Source organism: Sipha flava, unplaced genomic scaffold (assembly GCF_003268045.1).
Source record: "Sipha flava isolate LNK unplaced genomic scaffold, YSA_version1 325_pilon_pilon, whole genome shotgun sequence".
Lineage (NCBI taxonomy): Eukaryota > Metazoa > Arthropoda > Insecta > Hemiptera > Aphididae > Sipha > Sipha flava.
Window position 1 is genome coordinate 491,220 of NW_020273010.1, and position 20,766 is coordinate 511,985.

Below are 20,766 nucleotides of genomic sequence, written 5' to 3' on the forward strand. Positions count from 1 at the left end.
ATAAACAACTATAATTCATTTTGAGGCGCAGGGGGGGGCTAACCCCCTCTGCCCCACCCTCGCTACGCCCATGTTTATATAGATTGAGTGAACATTTCAACTTATTATGGCGAGACGGCTTTTTTAACTCGTTTTTGGGAACTTTGTTGAAATTTAATTGATATGTGAGAGCTTCATGTGAATTTTATATTTAGTAAAACGCCAAGTTATTTAATTTTACGTGACTAGTTAATTTAATATCAAAAGTAAATTGCTTCAATTTCAATCAGTTATAAAAGTAATATTATAAATAATAATATTTTAATAAATATAGTTATAACTTGTTATATTTGTTTAAAATAAATATGCAGATTAAAATTTGATACATAAAGATTTATTGCTTTTGATTCAAATTTTGTATTATTCAAATATTTAACAATATTATTATCATATGTTGTGCAAAACAAAAATACTTGCAAGTATACTACTGATATTTCTTTTTAATTCAATAAATAAAAAATAAATAAATATATACACTAAATTAACAATTTATTCTTAAAAATATTGTCTAAACAAATCACAATTTATTTCTTTTATGCACTTTCCATTTATCGATTAATTCATTTTACACATCAGGAATGGATACATATATAATAATTCCCTGATTATTAGCTATCAGCCAATTATTAAGTCTGCAAAGGACATTCTCTCGTGAATACAATAATGGCATAGTATTTTCGCAACGAGCGTTACTAATTTTTTGTTCTGTCCGAGCTTAATGTCGATTGTAAATTATGTACATCAATTTCGGATCATTTGTACGCACAAATACGGGTTCGATGGAAAAATAAAATATATAAAATACAAAATTTAAATACCCGGTGCAGATCAATACTAATTGTTCGATAAAAATGCACGTGCTTTTTTTTTTTTTGAAATTTTTAATCATCTACAGCACATGCGTCCATTCATCATTTGGTTGAATATGAAATATGTTCTGGTACGTGTGTATTAAAACGGAACGATAAAAATGCACAGTCGCGAAAAATATGCGTACAATACGTTTCGGGCGAACGCGTTCGGATTAAAACGTTCTGGTACCAGGGTGTGTTTCATCACGGCCGTACAGATTTTTCCCTCTCCCGTTCTGCGACCACCCTTGCAGCGGTGGTGACCGGAATGAGTGCCGAGTGTACAGTTATTAAAAGTACATTACAATTAGTGTAAGTCGTGTACCACTGAGCACGCGGTACATTATCATAAATGAATTTTGAACCGTATTTGCGTATAAAAATTATAAACGAATTGCGTGGAGATTACGACGCGCTCACACATCGGTCTTACGCCAACGCGAAACGTACACGCCCGTTTCATAATTGAATTACGTCATTACCATGTTTATGCACTATCCGTTCCGGAGGGTAACGTATTTTGTGTTTTATTTTTACTCCCCCCCCACGTGCATACGAACGACGTAATTATAACGGATTAACCGAAATCTGCCTGCGCGCCTTAATCGTAAGTAACACAAAAGCACGAGAGCCTCGTGGCTTGCCGGAACGTTTTATCGCATTACACTACATGTAGGTGGTGCTGATGAGAGTTTTAACGCATCACGCGTGTACAAACCACCACCAGGCGTAATAATGTGAAACAAATACGTGGCACGTTCAGCGGATCACCTAGTAGATCGTCAGCACCGTAGTCCTTATAATCTTGTACTTATTTTGCGGAGAGAAAAAAAAACCATCCGTTTCCGTACATAATAGTATACTTATGATCATAACAGTAATAATAATAATAATAATAATGTATCCTTCCTTCGCGTTCGGTATTCATGGCTGAAACGAAAACATCGCGTTAACTACGCGCAGTTCCAATTTATGAACTATCAAAACGCAAATGAATTATATAGGGTGTTTCAAAAATAACGCAGGATTTAAATATTTCTCTTCGGGAGAAGTTAAGGTTTAACAGTGAAAAACAATATCAGGAAAAAATTACCCTCCTAGAGGGATTGTTTCTCTTGAAATGTGACAAGTTGAAACCAAACATTATTTATGTTCATTTGGTTCAAATAAGGCCAAAGAAAATTACTGAGCTCAGTAGGTATTCTTGTATGGTTACAATAAGACGGTGCAACTTGTAACAATTCAAGAGAAACAATTCATTTGCTGCACGAGAAGTTCCCGGACAGACTAATCTTGTTGCGTGGAGACCAAAACTACCCTCTTCGATCTTGCAACTTGACGCCGTGTGATTTTTTTCTTATAGGGATACACTAAGTCATGAGTTTACCAGAACAAAGTTCGAAATGTCTTGGAACATCAGTAAGAAGTTCGTCGTGTCTTCAACGAACTTGATGGGACAATGTGTTATCCAATGATGATAAATTTTATGGAAAGAATAATTGCTTGTAGGGTTATCAGGGAGGTTCATATGTCCGATATTGTTTTTTACTGTTAAACCTGAACTTCTCTGAAGAGAATGAAATATTTGTTATGATTTTTAAAAGAAATAAATTTAATTTATAGCAGAATTAAATTAGGCATTATTTTTTAAACGTCCTATACTATCGCAAACGCGTCAAAATATAAGCTGTAGAATTAATAAAACGGGGGAGAGGGGGGGAAGAAAGGAAAATAAAAAAAAACTGTCGGTAAACTGGTATACGAGTAGACTGTTTTCTCTTTTTTTATGCGCAATCGATGAATGCGTATAATATCTATAACCTTTATCATGAACGGAAATCATCTTCACATACACACACAAATAAATATATACGAGTGATCGTACTCACCAGTGTGTAAATCGCTCCGGTAATTGCCGCATGTCTTATGTTGAGACTGTAAAATCCATTTTTACGACTGATATCGTTGTATCTGTATAGTACAGTTGTCGATTTCATCTGCAAAAAGAAAAAAACAAATATATATCTATAATAAAAATAGTCGTGCATATAAACGTGTGATAAAAATATAAAAATAATAAATAAATAAAAAATATATCGAGTACAAGATTTTCTCGGATGGTTCATAAATTACTATAATGAGCACGAAAATAATTTATTGCGATAAATGCAATTTGAATAAAATAATAAAACAAAAAATAAATATTTTTTTAGTAAACACAATCAACGCCGTTGTGAGATATAAAAGCACGTAGCGTTTTTGACTTGCTCGAATTGTGAACTATGCGTTCTTCGCCGAATCGGTAATGCATAATTTCTTGTTACACGTATGTTATAATTTTTGAATTATTTTCATTGAAAAAATATTGAATCTACCAATTAACGTAACTAAGACGTAGATTAACAGCCTTATTTTACCATTATTTACAATACTATACATTTTATTTTAATATTATACACTATATCGGGTACATATTTCCTAAACATCTAAGAAATCACATTTAGTTTCGTAAAGACTTAATAATGTATAATGTTTGTAACAGTTATAAATATTATATTGGAGTCATTCAACTCTAATATAAATAACTATGTTCTAGATGAAGTTTAACGTTTCCTTTTTATTTTGGAAGTGATATAATGTTTACAGAATTTTACTAAAATAAATTGTAATCCCACTACGTTTGAAGTAAATTCCAAGTTATACCATAGTATTTACTACTTAAAAGGTACAATTTTGCAGTTATAAACAGTTATCAACAGTAATTGTATTCGTTCAAAATATGATATGCGTAAATATTATAAAATATAATTTCGAATGTTCGGGAATAATATAATTGATTGTAATATTTTCCATTGTTTTTTTTTTTTTTTTTTAGTTTTATTTTAACGAAACAATATATACAGCAGTCCAGTAAATCGTTTTTATAAATCAAATAAATGTGTCGCTTAACGCTGGTTTATTGTAGTGAAACAAAATTTATCGACGAAAAAGGTAAATACGGGTGACTATACTATATAGAAACGAGAGTACAAAAACAACACTTGAGTCTCTTTCAACAACGCAACGGGAGTATCGACAAAAGAAATAATCGGTACCCACCAATATTGTTATAGATGATGCCGGTCGAAATGTGTAAAATACTACGTGTTGATTTTTAAAACTTTAAGTAAACAGAGATATTATAATTTTTTTTAATTTTATCGATTTTGATTTATGTTGATTAATAGTGTTCAGAAATTGATAGAACAATTTATAAAAATATAACCTATGTATGAAAAGTATAATGCATAATATTTCATTGAGACTACAAAAAAGTAAAACGAGTGTTTTTTTATAAATTACACAAAAAAGATGAATATTGTTGGGACATATGGAATTTTTTTACCTAGGTAGGTTTATTATTCTAAATCTTAGGATTTATTTATAATTTAATTATTTCAAGTATAATATTGAAGCATTAAACATTCTTAAAAAAATATACGATTTATGAGGTAAAGAATATTAGAAATTGGATTTTAATTCTTGCTATAATTTTATAATTTTAATTTCCGAAATTTTAATGTAAATTGAAAGGGTTATATATTTAACAAGAATATTTTAGCACTCCGAACGCAACAGAATCTTAAAAAAATGTTTTAATATATTTTATTAATAATAAGCTTAGTTAAAATATTTAGCTGTACATTGGAATGCGAATAGTGATTATTACTATATTTTGTTTGAACTAAAATAATTGTCAAACCATTCAACAAACACTTTAAATAAATTCAGCTCGGAATTTAATTCTTTTGATGTTTTGCTTTTTGCTTTTAATACTTTTGACTTTTGAGATGGAATTCATAAGTGTTGGTATTCAGAACAGTCTTACATAACATAGATCAGAGGAGTTGTACGAATTTTCACGAGTCACTGTATTGTTTTATTCAGCGATTTATAGCCATCTCGTCCTGAGTCCAAATATGTATTGTAAATATTAAATGAGTATTTCTTTTATAGTTTGAAGTGATCTGTTGACATTAATTGCTCATTGTATTGACTAAGTTAATTTTTATATTTTATATTGTTAAATGAACAATATCATAATCTTACATTGTGAAATCATGGAATTTAAACTGTACATTTTAAAATGATATATAAACTATATTGATAAAAAGAAAATTATATTTATAAGATCAAGAAAAAAATGCATAAATATAATATCTCGTTTTTCAAACTTTGGCAGATATTTTAATTATTTAACAATTTAATATGCAAGCTATGACGTTCATTTTTTTTTTTTTTTTTTGGCTCCTTTGTTTTCTCTTTTTTTCCTTATACCCTAACCTCTGATAATTCTTTTTTGAAATTAATTTTACAAATTTAAAAATGAAAAAACTACTTTAAAAATACTAAGCTTATAATATATGCACAAAGTATTAAAATACTTAGCTTATTTAATTTATGGAATTTAGAATCGTTAGTAAAACATATTTTCAATGTGGATGTAATTTTATGCTAATTATTTTGTACTGATTCTTTTAATAAATTATTAAAATGATTGTTTTTTTCAATATTTTTTTGTTTTAAAAACCTATATAACGTATCAGATATGATATATATATATATATCTTATAACTTAATTAAATATTAACTGTGGTAATACTGTACAAAATGTAAACGATATTGATAATTTTTTTTATACATGATTTATTTTTAAGTACTTATATCAAGAGTTCGTTGAACTTATTTAATTTATACATTTTTAATAAAATTGTTTTCCGAACACTTATTTTTAGTTTCTGAATAAAGGAAGAAAATGTTTTAATTAACATTATTCAGAGTCTAATATTAATTTTGTTGTATTCCAATGAACGTTTTAATTAAAGTTATCATACATTTTATAATTCAGATAATAGATGTCTAAAACTAATATGAACTTAAAATATGCGAAATATTTTTATTGCTAGAGAACAAAAAAAAAAAAAATGTAATTACTAAACTTTGCACTAAAAATATTAAATTTTTTTCTGATACTTCCAATTTTGCATATTATATCGTCAAATTTGATAATTTGTCACATTTATACTTTATTGTATCTAATAATAATCCAGCCGATATAGTTATTGCATAGGTAGTCTTGATTTATATAAAAATTTTATTACGGACTGTAGAATACGAATTTCAATATTAAGAAATTGTTAAATAGCAATAATTGATTTGCATTTTATATATGTTGTGAAAATAAGTTTAAGAATATAGCAATTAGTATGTAAATCGTCAAATCTACATAATCTGATAATCTGTATGCGTCCAATGAATTTGTAATGTGACAAGTCTATATATATATATATATATATATATATATATATATATATATAAACGTACATTATAATGTTATAAATTATCAATTAATTTCGTCATTTATTTTCAGTCATATACACGTAGTTTATAATGTATGGTAATGTACACGTTATTCACATTTCATTATTACCAAGAAAAATGAAGGAGATATTATTATTATTTTCTTTACTCGATTTATGGGTCTCTTCTACTCATATTATAAAATATTTTTATTTCACCGGTGTTTTATTACTCTGGCGAAATAATGACATGAAATTGTATTTCCAGTTTAATGACCAGGGATAAAACGTCATTAGAAATGTGGACAATTTAAATAGGTACCTGCACTACAACGTACAGAAAACGTACAAATAAAACGCAGTGCGCGAAAATATCAAATACTGATTAAACAAGCATACTCCAGCGTAAGTATGGAAGTATAAACATTTTTTAACTTAAGTTTTTGATAATATTATGTAGTTTATTTTTTTCTTCAAGAGTACAATTATTTTTAAATTAACGCTTACCCTGGATGTGCACGTTTCTTTGCATATTAAACTTTATAGTAACATGATATGTCATTTTTTTTAGTTGAAGTCAAAGCACATTGAGATTGGTAGGACACCATTTTCTTTTTTATTAATTTATTTAATTAACTTTCTGAACGTGTTGTGCTTTTCAGTTCTTGAATGCGACCAACAGTTTAAATCATTTTGCAAAAATACAAAAAAAAAAAAATAATTTATTTGCATTCATATGTTATAATATAACATGAACAATTTATTGAGACAGCTACTATAGTTTTAAACAGATATCGTTAAAAAACATCACTGTTTATTTAAAAATTGTCCAAATCTAAATGAATATTTCAAACCCATATTTTGAATAAATATAAGTATAAATATCATAAGTGCAAAAAGGACGGGGCTTAGAGCTTGGGGGTGGTTAAGCCCCCCTAGATTTATTATAATTTTATATCGTATAAATTCATCTTTTAAATGATTGTGATTTTTTAAATTTAATTAAACTTTTTTCTTGCAACTTTACAGCTCTTAGTGATTACAACTAATAATATAAATAATTTAAAGGTATGGGGACAAGTCCTTAATTTATAATTTTTGGTTAAAAATGGTACGGCTTTAACCCTCGCTATTGAAATTCCTTATATGCGCCTATGTAAATATCTACACACATAATTAAAAGAATGAAACTTATTTAAATAAAAATTGTGGTGTGCATATTGAATTTGAATCTAAATGTCGTTCGTTTACTTGAAAATATTGTTTAAATGTTTAACATTTAATTACTACACTCAATATGATAACCTCGGTAATACGTATAACTTTTGATATAATTTATCTACATTTTTTTATAGACAATAGTTATATTTTTATTCAACAGACATTTTATGATATATCTAATCTGACGTATACATATATTATATGAAATTAAGTATGTTAAAATCATTCTTTAACTACAGAAATGGTGAATGTTTTTGGTATAAGCTTCAGTGAACATTGTTTTAAATGTGACTACACCACTAAACATTATTATAGTATGAAAATAAATCGTTCTCTCTTAATGATATTTTATTTCATTTTTATAAGAATATACTATCAATTTGTATCATAAATATGATCTATTTTAAGGGTTTAAGACAATGTTTCTTCAATTTCATAAATATACGTTAATTATAATTTAATTTTAATTTAGTTTTTTTAATTAAGTTTATAGTATTTATTTTTATTAAATTTATTTTTAATTTTTTTTTTTTATTGTTAATGTACAACACGATTTTGCGTTGATACTTACAACGATTGATTTCGATTCTTATAAACGTTAAAAGTTTTTTTATTCTTTCCGAAACTTGAATGTATGTATACAAATTATAAAATTACTACATGTTTAAATTTCTGCTTGGGATAAAATAAATAACAGTATTGACTAAACGTAAATACATTTTCAAATTAAGTTTTTACTTTTTAAACTTTTATTTGTATCCTAAACAAATCAAGTATATATTTCTTTGTATATATAAAATTTACTTTTACAAAATTAGAATATTTATTGAAATGTAATCTGAATATTTTATTTTTTATTAGTTATGATTTAAAAATGCACTCAAGTTAATATACTTTATTACATTTAGTTCATTTCTTTTTAAATTATAAAAATAACTATTTTAGAAAATAAAATACAAGAAATCCGTATGGGAAATAAGATTTTCTAATGATAACTTCTAACTTTTATAACTTTACGTGTATTACAAATGAAACGTGACACGTACTATTATAAATGTGAATAATAAAAAAAAAGATAATTATTAATTTGAGGGAATTTTTACTTAAATTCATAAAAAAATTCATTTATGTTAAATCGATGTTATGGCGTCGTGACGATCAAATTAAAACTAGTTTTTTTTTGTACTCGACTGGCTGGCATTAAGGGTGGACGTTTTAGTTATTAATTTTATATTAGTAATTGTAAATTAATGTCATAGTTGTAGTGTACAAGAGAGATGTTAGACCTTTGATAGCGAACAAATTCATTTTTTTCCTAAACTTATTATGTATAAGCGGCTACAACAATGATGAAGATGATTTTGTGTATTTTAAGCAATCTTGTTAAATATATATATATATATTTGAAATGTATTTAAATGAGAAAAATCTCACATAAAAGTATTTACGTACCTATTTTTAGCAAAAAAAAAAAAATTTAAATATTTAAATCTAAATAAAAATACTCTTAAAAATGATTCTAATATCAAAATACTTTTTTTCGTTAAATTATTTAATATTTACATTAATAGTTTAATTAGACTACTACGAAAGTGTTTAATGTTTATTTTGCATAAAGAAATATTTATAAAATACAATGTGTTAGTTAAATTTTTCAGGAATTATTGTTTGGGGGTGAAATCTATAAATATTAAAGCAGCATAGTATATGGAGAAACTAATGTGATGAAAATAGGACTTGGTCTTGGTTGGTTAGAAGATTAATTTTAGTTAGTCTCTGTACTAACTAGTAATACTTACAGCACATAACATTATAGTATACTCTCTCGATGAGATGCGCTGATCAAAATGAAAACCACCTGTTTCGTTCTCTGATCCAATAGAAGTCCTATCTCCTCCTCAATATTTACTCAAACTGGTCTATAAAGCTATTTTTGAAACTTGAGCAAATCGAAAATATGTGGATTAGGTACATTTCAGGATAAATTTAATTAACACATTTCAAACATTGTACATCTAAACCGACATGGACCACTATCGGGAGAGTTTTAGCAGTTATCGACGGAAAACACTCTTGCTGGAATTGTTAGAGCCTAAAACAGTTTGTTCTATCAGTATTGTGGATTGCTCAGACTAAAAATATAAAATTTACTACAGTTACTCATTTGAAAGGAAGATATTCTTGACAATTCACTGTCATCAATATATCTTTTAGTTCGTAATTATAACATAAATTGTACATAATGTATTATATGATATGATACATAGTATTTAAATCGATTGGACGAGGTTCAATAATTCTTCAGCCTTAAAATTTAAAAATTGTTATTTACATCTAGAGATCTCCATTTTCTTAAGTAATTAAAATCAACCAACTTTTTAACTATATTTTAAATATTGTTGAGTCATAATATTAAAATAAAAGAAAAATATTATTACAAAATATTATATAGAACGATACAGAGAAAATAAACGCATTTGGATTTCAAGAATATATTAAGAAATTAAAATCAATGCCATTTTTGTGTTGTAGGCACGCCACCGCACGCCGCACGCGATAACATAATATGTCGTATTATTATAAATAACTTTTGTTTATTAACGTTTATTCACAACAAATTTGGGAACTAATATTAGGTATATTAATAATATTCTGGATCGGTGGTAGCTTTACTGCTATAAATACATTAATAATATATATTAATAAATTATATACATTAACATTAATTTATGATACTGTTAAATAATATAAAATAATTTTAAAAGTTCAATAATTCACAAGTGAGCAAATTTCTGATCACAACATTTTGGTGCCCCCAAAAAACTGGCACTCGGGACAGTTGTAACCAATGCCCCCCCCCCCTAAATGCGGCCCTGTGTCTGAGTTTAATTTACAATCGGACTCTTAGAGAATATAACATTTTTAGGGAACTCCTACTATTCAAAAAAAATAAAAAAATAAAAAATAAAAAAAAAAAATAGTCAAGCGAAGAAGTTTTGCTTGTTTTCGTGCAATAAAATCCTCATCTAAAAAAATCGCTTATACAGGCAAAAGAACGAAGTAATCGAAAAATATATAATAGGCAATCAAACATGGACCAAAAGTAATACACATCATACTTTGTTTCGTAGTGGTTGCCTGTTATACAATATTTGCATACTTGGTATTTCTGTTCTATACTGTGTATGCATTACATTTAATATTTACATAGAATTTTTTCATTTCGTCAATATGTAAAAATACAATACATACGGAACAGCGGATTTTAGAACCGCAATATGAGAAAACCCTCGTAAAAATATGAAACATACTGTATACATTTTTAATTAAATAAATAAATAAATGAAAAACGGATCGCAATAACTCTCAGTCTTTTCTCATGATCACGTTGCTTCCTCATACATATATGGCGTGTACGATAAAATCATATGCTAATCATAGAGAACAAAATTCGTTCACCTGACCTTATATTTTCTGAAACTAACGTTTGTAGACTAATTTTGTTTTTGCATGCGATGCAGACGGTTTATGTAAAAATGAAAATACTGATTATATCAGCTGATAGTATTTGATTAAAAAATAAAAATCTTGGAGAAATGTAGATCAATTACTATACTGATTACTGAATTTGAAATGAATTCATAAAAATAATTAAAACAACTAAATTAAAAGTAAAAATAAAAAGGATATTGTACTTAGTTGTAGTAATTGACTCGAAGTGAAAAGTAATAATTATTGTGGGTACAAACACAAAACTTCAATGATATTAGTTGCGATCTATCAGTCTGCTATTTAATCACCTTATTAAGAGACATGAAATACAGTTAACTTTAAATTATTGTCGAATACTGAATTTGCTCGATGAAAAAAATAACCGTTAAGTACTGTGCACATAAATGGAACGCCATGAGAAATGCTTTTTCGATAAAAACGGACAGGTCGTAATGCTAGTAATTGATTAATATTATTAATTTAGTTTTAATATTTATTTATAACAAAAGTCATAGCTATAAATAATGTGATATAATAAAATTATGTTAGAATCTGATGTCCGGACCACATCTGAATTTTACGTGAATGTATAATTAACTAGCTACATAGTGGTAATGAAATAATTTGTTTTAAATTAATATTGATAATTTTATCAATCATAGTGTTTGTCAATAACATGTTTTGTGCATTAGAATAAATATGGCATAATTTTATGGTGACCGTCATTTCGATCCACGTCAAATAGACGCGATTAGTTTGATGCAAGACAATTGGACACATGCGACACTTCGACGAGTCGCAATTTCGATGTATCAAAATTTTAACGAATGTCAATTCAACGCGTTTTATTATATTTATTTAATAACAATAAATAAATTTAAGATATTAAAAATATTAGGTATAAATGTTAGGTATACTATGGTAAAATAATTATATTTTGTAAAAATTTAAACAATGGCCAAGAGTAGTAATGTTCAATTCTCAGCAAATATCTTGTGTTGGTGTTATGTCTATTAAAATGCACAATGAACATTTTTAACGATACGTCAACGTCATATATAATTTTTAATTATATAAATTTATGTAAAATAAAATGTATAATAATGTATCAAAATTGTTTTGTCTATTTGACGTGCGTCAAAATTGCCACCTCAAAATTACGTACATTATACATTTAGCGTATACATTTTTTAATATACTTGGATATTATACATGGAAAACTAGCTACGTTGAGATATTATGGGTTGGTTAAATATCGTATATTTTGATTTTCGATGCAGAACACCAACACTCTATGGATTGGTTACTACTGTTCAATTGAGCGAATCGGTTAATTTCGTTATCCGATAGTTAATATACCACACCTTTTGCATTAACCGTAATAAACAATAATCAACGATGAAAAAATCTCACACATTCCATGTTCTTCAGACTCATTTTTTTTTTATCGTTAAGATAAATTATAGTTTAAAACGTATTATTGTGATACTATAGTATACAGAATCCTAACAAAAACTCCTTATTACATTTTTTTAACATTAAACAGAGTTGACATTGGCCAACATGCATGGGTTATGTTCATATTAGCTAATTTTTAACATTGCCCTCCATATAGTTGTGTACAGATACGGATACAAGAAGGCGATATGGGGCCTGAATCTCCGTTTTAGACATTAACTAGAACTATATCGTATGTAGGTATTTAAAAAATTTTAAAAGTTAGACGTAAGAAAGACTTCGTACAAATCAACTTCGTACTCAACGAACTATGGCAGTAACTCACTTTACTAGACCACTTCCCCCTTTATTTATTTCTAAATCCGTACCGGGTTACGTATATATTATTATTCTTTATATTTTGTACGAAATACTATTTTACCGTATCCATTGTCTTTATCAAATATAACATGTTTTTGTCCTTGTTTTTATTGTCTACTCGAAACTGCGTTACTCTCACCATGCACTCTCATTTGAGTAACACTTACCGTTGCATCTGATTAATAATATGAAAATGTGGTTTGAATGCTTTGACGGCGTATGATGTTTAATTTTATTTAACCGAGTAAATGGGCCGATAAAATCGATAATAGTATCTTAACAATTAAACATGGTCAGTGATGTATTGCGTTCGACCACTTTAGTAAAATAAAATAATAACAGAATTGTTTAATTTCGTGTTAAAACAATTCTAGGTATTACGATTGCGTGTTAAAAGAAATTTGATATATTTTAGACATTTTTTGGTATTTTTACAAAATTATAATTTTGCGTATGAAAATTTTTGGCTAAAAGAAATATTAGGATTTATATTTTTCGTAAATCCTAATTTAGTTTAGTAACACAAATAGTCAGATAGTAACTTTTTTATTCTAAAGTTCAGATTGATAGCTGCCGGAAGAAATAGAGTGTTATTAATTTATTTAATTGTATTACATTATAAGTGCATGATATTAAATTCCTTCATTACGGAATTAAGAAGTTAAATCATTTTTTTTATATAACAGGCTATTGTCAACATCAGGTACCTAATGCATTAATCATGGAATAAAAATAATTTAAATCAATATTATTAATTGTTTTATTCCCATATTCTTATGTTTTCTTTCCAAATATCTTGTTAATTCAATTTATTGTGATTAATATCTGATTAGAACATTGAAGAAAATTAACGAATATTGAAATGTTTGGGGGCAGGCAAGTGGACGTTTAACTTATTGAATTAAAACTGCAAGCTACAAATGTATAAAATTACATTATGGTTTTTTGAAAGCTTTGAATGTCTAGTTTCTTGACAGATTGTCCCACGGGATTAAGAAGACCGAATACAGGATACGATTGGATGCAATGTTTCTTGAATTTCCGTTTAAAATTATCTTGCGAGAAAAAATGTATATATATTTTATATTGATAAATCATAGAAGTTATAACAAAATATTTATTCTTTATTATCAGCATAGATATTTCAGTATTATTATACAATATAGAAATGAACAAGAAATAAAAATACTTTTAATTTAAAAATTCATGTCGCTAAATTTGTGTTCCAATGTGCTTCAAATAAATATTTGTTGATGGTTGATTATTGACTCGGATTGATTTCATCATGAGCACTCCTATGCAAACTATCAAAGTAATGTGAATGGGTGATATATATACATATAGTAGCATCGAAATTAATTTGCATAGAAGTAATTATTATTTATAGCGTTGGTCTTGAGTAAGGAATGAAAACCCCGATGAAATGAGGTTAGCTAATGAATTATTATCAAATAATGAACTCCCAAGTAAATTAAATTTCAAACATTAATTAATAATTTTTAGTATAGTAAAAATTTTCCACTACTCAAAAAATATATTATTAGCTAATTTAAATAATTGAATCATTTAGAATATCCGACCGAAAAAGGTATACTCTTAAATATAATATAAATATTTAAACGGGTACAAGTTAACTAAACAATTATGATGGTAATAAAAAAATTTGTTGTTGGTCAGTAGAGTAGGACTAGAGGTGGTGGTGTTGAGTTACAATATTCGCCCGATCTGAGAATGGCTGTTTCAATTAATAAATCAAGTGTATTATTTTAATTTTTTGTACGAATAAAACTGTAAAAATTGAAGTATCCAAACGATCGTGATGGTAATGTGATTTGAACACAAAGTAAACAATTAATAAGCAAAAAATAGTTTTTTTTTTTTATAAACTCGAATTCAAATTAATTTGATTTAATAAAATTAATGTTTATGTTGGATTGATTTTTCCCAAGCACGAGCATTTCAAACTTAAAACAACACACAACTTATATACTCCTAAATTACCACGGTTATCGTTTGTAAATAGATTCTTATATTTTAAAACTTATAAAAAAGAAAAATTTAAAATTGTTGGCTCTATGTTGTGCGAAATTTGCTAATGGGATTTCATGATTGTATCAATAATTCATTGTCTCATTACATGTATTATGTTGCTCAAACCATACCGTACCGTCGCGACGGTAAAGTCGCGTCGAAAGCTTTAAATGAAATTATCTTTCAACAAATTCATTGTATTGCTTTCCATCTTCACAATTTAAATTAATATCTGAACATAGATCATCGCGACGTAACGCGTGCTTCAGGTTTACTTTGTGAGTATATTTCAATAACATCGCATTGCAGTTGCGGTTGTGAAGTCTGACAGGTTCGATTGAATTAAGAGTATGTTATCTTTGACAGAAGATCGCTGACTAATGCGAAAGGCAGTAATATCCGAGACGTGCATTAGATATATGTAATTGATTTACTGTAGTAAGTTTTTTCCACGAGTGAAATACTACTATTATTTGCGTATATCGATCACAAAAGACTTTTATGATGTGTTTTACAGACAAAGAGAAAAATAAACAAAAAATGGTAGAAATGATTGACAAGAAATGTATACGACATAAATTAAATTTTTCAAAAATCATTATATATGATGAAAGATTATTGTACAAAGTGTTTGTCATTCAGTTTAGTAACGTTTGATAAGCCATTTACATAATTTAGTTAATGTGATCAAAGGTTGCAAAGAACGATATTTTGAACTTTAATTAATGGAATTAATGTCGAAATGTTCATTTGCGGTCCCGGAAGTAAATTCTAATATATACGATTCTGAGATATATGTATTTTCATTCTGCCATTACAACTGGGATACCTTTATCTGTATAAGGGTTACCGAGTTGATTTGAGTGATGGGTCAGCCTTCACCATCGCCCACTAAACATTTGATGTTCTTAACATCTCTGCGGTACATGTTTTTAGTTACAATTGAAATATCACAAGGTAATGCTTCAAAGTCAACCTGGAGATGCTTTATTGGCACAGACTTTAGGGTATACGTTTGTTTCGTTTCTACAACGTTTACAATTCTTCTTCTTTACGATGTCCTAATACTATGTTTCTTCGAAATTATTATAAAGGAACAATTATAGTTTTATATATAATTTATATACATTCGTAGTTAAATAAAAACTAAAAAAATAAAATATTTATTAGTTATGCATAATACATGTATATTATATAGTAATATCGGTATTTTATGATTTCAGTAAAATAACTATAAAACAGTAATTTGAAATGTCACGACGATGTTTATAATGACATACCATTGAGACTTTTATGAAACATAACTAATGTTATACTTTAATGTTTGTGGAACGTCAGATTTGACTGTTGTAAAGATTTAACGAAGATATATTAAATATGTATATTGTAAGTGACATCGTTGTGGTACATATACGGTCCCAGTGATATTATTCGTATACTTATATAATGCAATTTGTGATGTTCCCGGTTTTGTCGAAACAGCGCAGCAACGTTTGTGGTATAAACTTATGAACAATGAGCGAGTTGTACGTGTTTGCCTACAATGTTTTCATTTTAGATTCCGAGTAAAGCTTTCAGGTTTACATCAACATTTATTGGTAGGTAAAAATGTATAAGAAGTTGTATGCAACTATTGTAGAGAGAATTATTCAAAATAAGTTCTTAAATTTACTGAGAAGTTTTTCAAAAAATTAAAATAAATTTAAAACATGTTAAATTACTTTGGGAAAGTTCGATATTCTATTTTGTTCTACAAAAATTAGTTTTAAGATTTTAATGTACGATTTTTTATTTTTTAATTATACAACGTTTTAAGTACCATGAAATATTTTTTAATTTATTTATAAACATTTAGTACAATATTTCCAAATATTAAACTTAACAGAACTTTAAACAGAATCATTGAATGAGCACAATGGGATATATCACTACTTTAAAATTTAAGGACATCCGTCCCAGAAGCACACCCAACTTTTGTATCTCATTAGGTAACATTTTATTTGATATTTTCGAATCAATCAGAGTAGTATGGCTAGTTATAAAGGAGCCATTAATGATTTTATCTTCGTAAAAGATGGTATTGTCAAAAGGAACTTAAACTTATGAAGGCATTATAATTTGGACATCAGAAATCAAAGTTGGTACCGTACGTATAATATATAGATTATTACGTCCTGATGATTTAGCAGAACTAATCGAGTTAATGCTTACGTAAAATGTGTCACTTATTATGTGTTAAAATCATTGTTGAATGCGACGTTTATATTTTCAGTATAAATGTGACGTTATTTTGATTGTTTCAGCTCCAGTGTTAATTTCCTAATTTTAATGAAAGTTACGAAAATATAATTCATGAATTATATAAATAAAAGAAATATCAATTATATATATTATATATAGAGGTTTTACAGTTTTAATAATAATTCGACAGCAAAATAAAAAAAAATTGTTTAATATAATTATATAGATATATTTTAAATTTACATGACTCGTAAGATAAATTTTATTGATTTGTTTTTAATCTATTTTTATAAATAATTGAAATGGCTAGGCACCAATTAGAAATGTTTTATATTAAATTTAAAATAACTAAATAATTATTATTTTATCAGAGTATTAATATCCAAACATTTATAAAAAAATAAATAAAACATGATGGGTACGAGAAGTGTGTCTTTCTTATACTCGTAAAGTCGAAAAAAATATCGATTTGAATTTTTTTATTCAATTTTATATTATTAAATTTTGGTCTTTGAAAATGTCTAACAAAAATTACAATAAAAAATTCGTTTTATATTCTGTGTGGATTATTCAGCTGGGGATGCTTAAAGATTCAGTTGTAAGACGACATTAAGCTTTTTTGTATGGTAACATAATTAATACATTTCAGAAAAGTTAGATAAGTTATGGTTTCACACCATTCATTTATAAATAATTTAATAGAGTTTACATTTATTTAATTATAAAGTAAAATTATTCTTGATTGTAAAGATAAAAATAATTACTCTTAATATTAAATTCCATTAAATCAACTACAAATTGTTGAACTTTTTAAATAATATAATAAAAAAAAAAGATATTGTTTTCATTTAAAACGGTAGAAATAAATATAACAAGTAATTTTGAATTTTTAAATATCTTAAATTACCAAGTCTTATTATTTTGAAAAACTACAAAAACTTAAGACCTAACTTCAATATATTCTTAAGATTTTATCATCTAAAAGTGAAAAAAAAACTTTTAACATATTTTGTTTCTATTTATAGTTCTTTTTATACGTTTTATTAAAAAAAAGTTGTACAATTTAACCAAATACATCATTTTTTTTTTAAATTATCTACACATACACAAACACATATATATTTCATATCATACAAAAATAAATAAAAATAAATATATTTTTTTGATTTATATGCGCATTATATACTTTTATATAATTTCATTGGTGTTCCAACTTATTAATGGATGAAAAACTATTTGAAAAATAGCTATAAGTTAATAACCATAATGATTTTCTGTTATAATTTAACACAATTTAATCAAAAAACAATCAATTGTCCTAAAACGATTGCATCTATATTAGGTAATCTTTTATTTTGATATTGGTTTTTTTTTTTTTGATACTTAAATTTATTTAAACCATTTGATTTCAAACAAATTAGCGATTCTATAACGTTATTAACGTTATCATTATACAAAAATATAACAATTTATGATTTTTACTAACATAAAACTATTATTTTGAAAAACTATAGATAAGAATTTCATAACCATATTTATGAAAAATAAATAAAAATAAGTAATTATATTAACACTATGGAAAAATTTTTGTCTCTATACTAAATATTCGTTTCATTATAGTCTTATCTTGTGGATATATGGTAAATGTGATACCATTTACAAAATACCAACAACATGCCATCGACCTTATTTTTCGGTAAAAGTGTTTTATTATATTTTATGATAATTTATGTATTTTCATATTTGTCGTATAAAATGTTGGTAATAAACTTCGACTGACTGTCGTGTGTTCATCACTTTGTTCTCTAAACAGATCTAATAATCAAACTGTGCTGTGATATTATGTGTGATCACAGCTGTGTTATTGTCGTAATATATTCTGTATACATAATGTAGAATGTATATGTGACGCAATTGCAATGATTGGAAAATAATGTCAAGCGAAAATTTTAAACTGCCTATTTTATTAAGGAATTTGGTCCTTTTACTATATCGTATATCATCAGAAATATAATTTGATCCACATGACCCCATTCGTTCAGAATCGTTTTTTTTTGCATATTGGTTTCATGTTTAAAATAAAAATACAGCGATAAATTCTTCAATCTTTAGAACTCATTTGATATAGAAGTCTCGTCTTTCTTGAAATTTAATTCACTAGGTATTAAAATAAATTGTTATCATAGTTTGTACAAAAGTCGTACTGTATTTTTTTTCTGGGTATTCGAAATTTGATTCTGACATTACATTATTCAGAGCTTCATAATTTAATAAAACTATTGTCCCATTAAAAACTGAACTACTGGATAGTCAAAAATAACCGTCATAACATCATCACAAAATCATTGTATAGAAATCAGAATAACCGATACAGCTAGTATAAGTAATATAGAAGTGTTACTGCATTCTTAAATTTAACATCAATTTTCATGAATAAAAATATATTTGATACGTTTGATTATATTAACTATCATCAGAATGGTGAGATGACAAGGATGCATCAAGTGTATAGATCTTAAGAATAAAAATTTAGCATTAAAAAAATAAATTAAACACTAATCATTAACATTAACTTAAATAACTAAATCAAATTTAAAATGCTCATTATTTATAGAAAAATTAAACTCAGACATCCTAACTATCAGTATTAGGTGGCTAATTTTAACAATGAATTTAAATTTGACGAAACGATATATTATTAATATTTGAAAAAAAAATTTTTGAAGTTTATTTCAAAACATCAGTCAAAGTGATTGAGAAAAAATAATAACAGTAGGTATCACCAAAGTAACTTATATGATATACTACGGAATATATACTAAGATTTTGCGTGATATTTTTCGCACAATTTTATCGTCCGAAAAAATGTTTACGTTACACAAAAAAAAAAAAAAAGTAATTTCGTCGTTATTTGGTTCAAAAAAATATCGTTGTGCATCATGTTTTAATTTTTGCAAATTGTGAAACATAAAAACAGCTTGATTAAAAATAAACCATAATTTAATGAATGATCATGTAAATGTATTAGAAACATTTGGAATACATCACTCGAATATAATCAAGGCACTGGTCACGAATGAATAATGTTTTTAATCATTAAATATCACTTTTTAGTAGGGTTTTCATCAGTTAATTTTTAAGATTCAAACCATGGCACTGTGGATGACGTATTGAAATCAAAATGTAACACTTGCCGATTGAATTCATGAACGTATTATGTGCTAGGTACGCGATGAATTCTACGAGATTCCGCGCACGAAGGCAATAATGGTATTATCTGGGTCCGGTGAAAGTATTCGGTGTATTTTATCGATGGAAAAAATACCAAAATAACAAAATCACACGATATATCGCAACCCACTCGCAGGACTAGAACATCCCAAAAGGTTCCAAATGTATTACGACTTTTGTCTACTGTTCACTTGGTCGGTATAATAATATGATTTTGTAAAACCATTTATTACGCCACTGGACATATAGCAGTAGATGCACCGAGTCAACGACCAATTTCATTGTATTCCTTCAATGATAGTACTTTATGGTGCTGTATAAAAATTACTTTGGGGTCTATAAAATACGCACTTAAAGGTATTTCGGTGGAAAAATAGATGAATATTTTTTATCGATACGTATTGCAGCAACAATGTGGCCGTAATCATCAGCGTTTAACGCAAGTCTGTAGCGTTCATATCCGTCGCTTATGTTTAATATTTTGTTTTTTAACAACTATTGTT

At 26.8% G+C, this 20,766-nt stretch overlaps 1 protein-coding gene across 2 annotated transcripts in view; it reads right to left on the reverse strand.

Annotated features, from left to right (window-relative positions):
- Positions 1-20,766, reverse strand: part of LOC112686855 — a 167,485-nt gene that overhangs the window by 82,311 nt on the left and 64,408 nt on the right. For both annotated transcript variants that reach the window (XM_025559309.1, XM_025559310.1), the window contains one exon: positions 2,780-2,887. In XM_025559309.1, the coding sequence (XP_025415094.1) occupies positions 2,780-2,887 (108 nt within the window). The remainder of the gene's footprint in view (positions 1-2,779; positions 2,888-20,766) is intronic.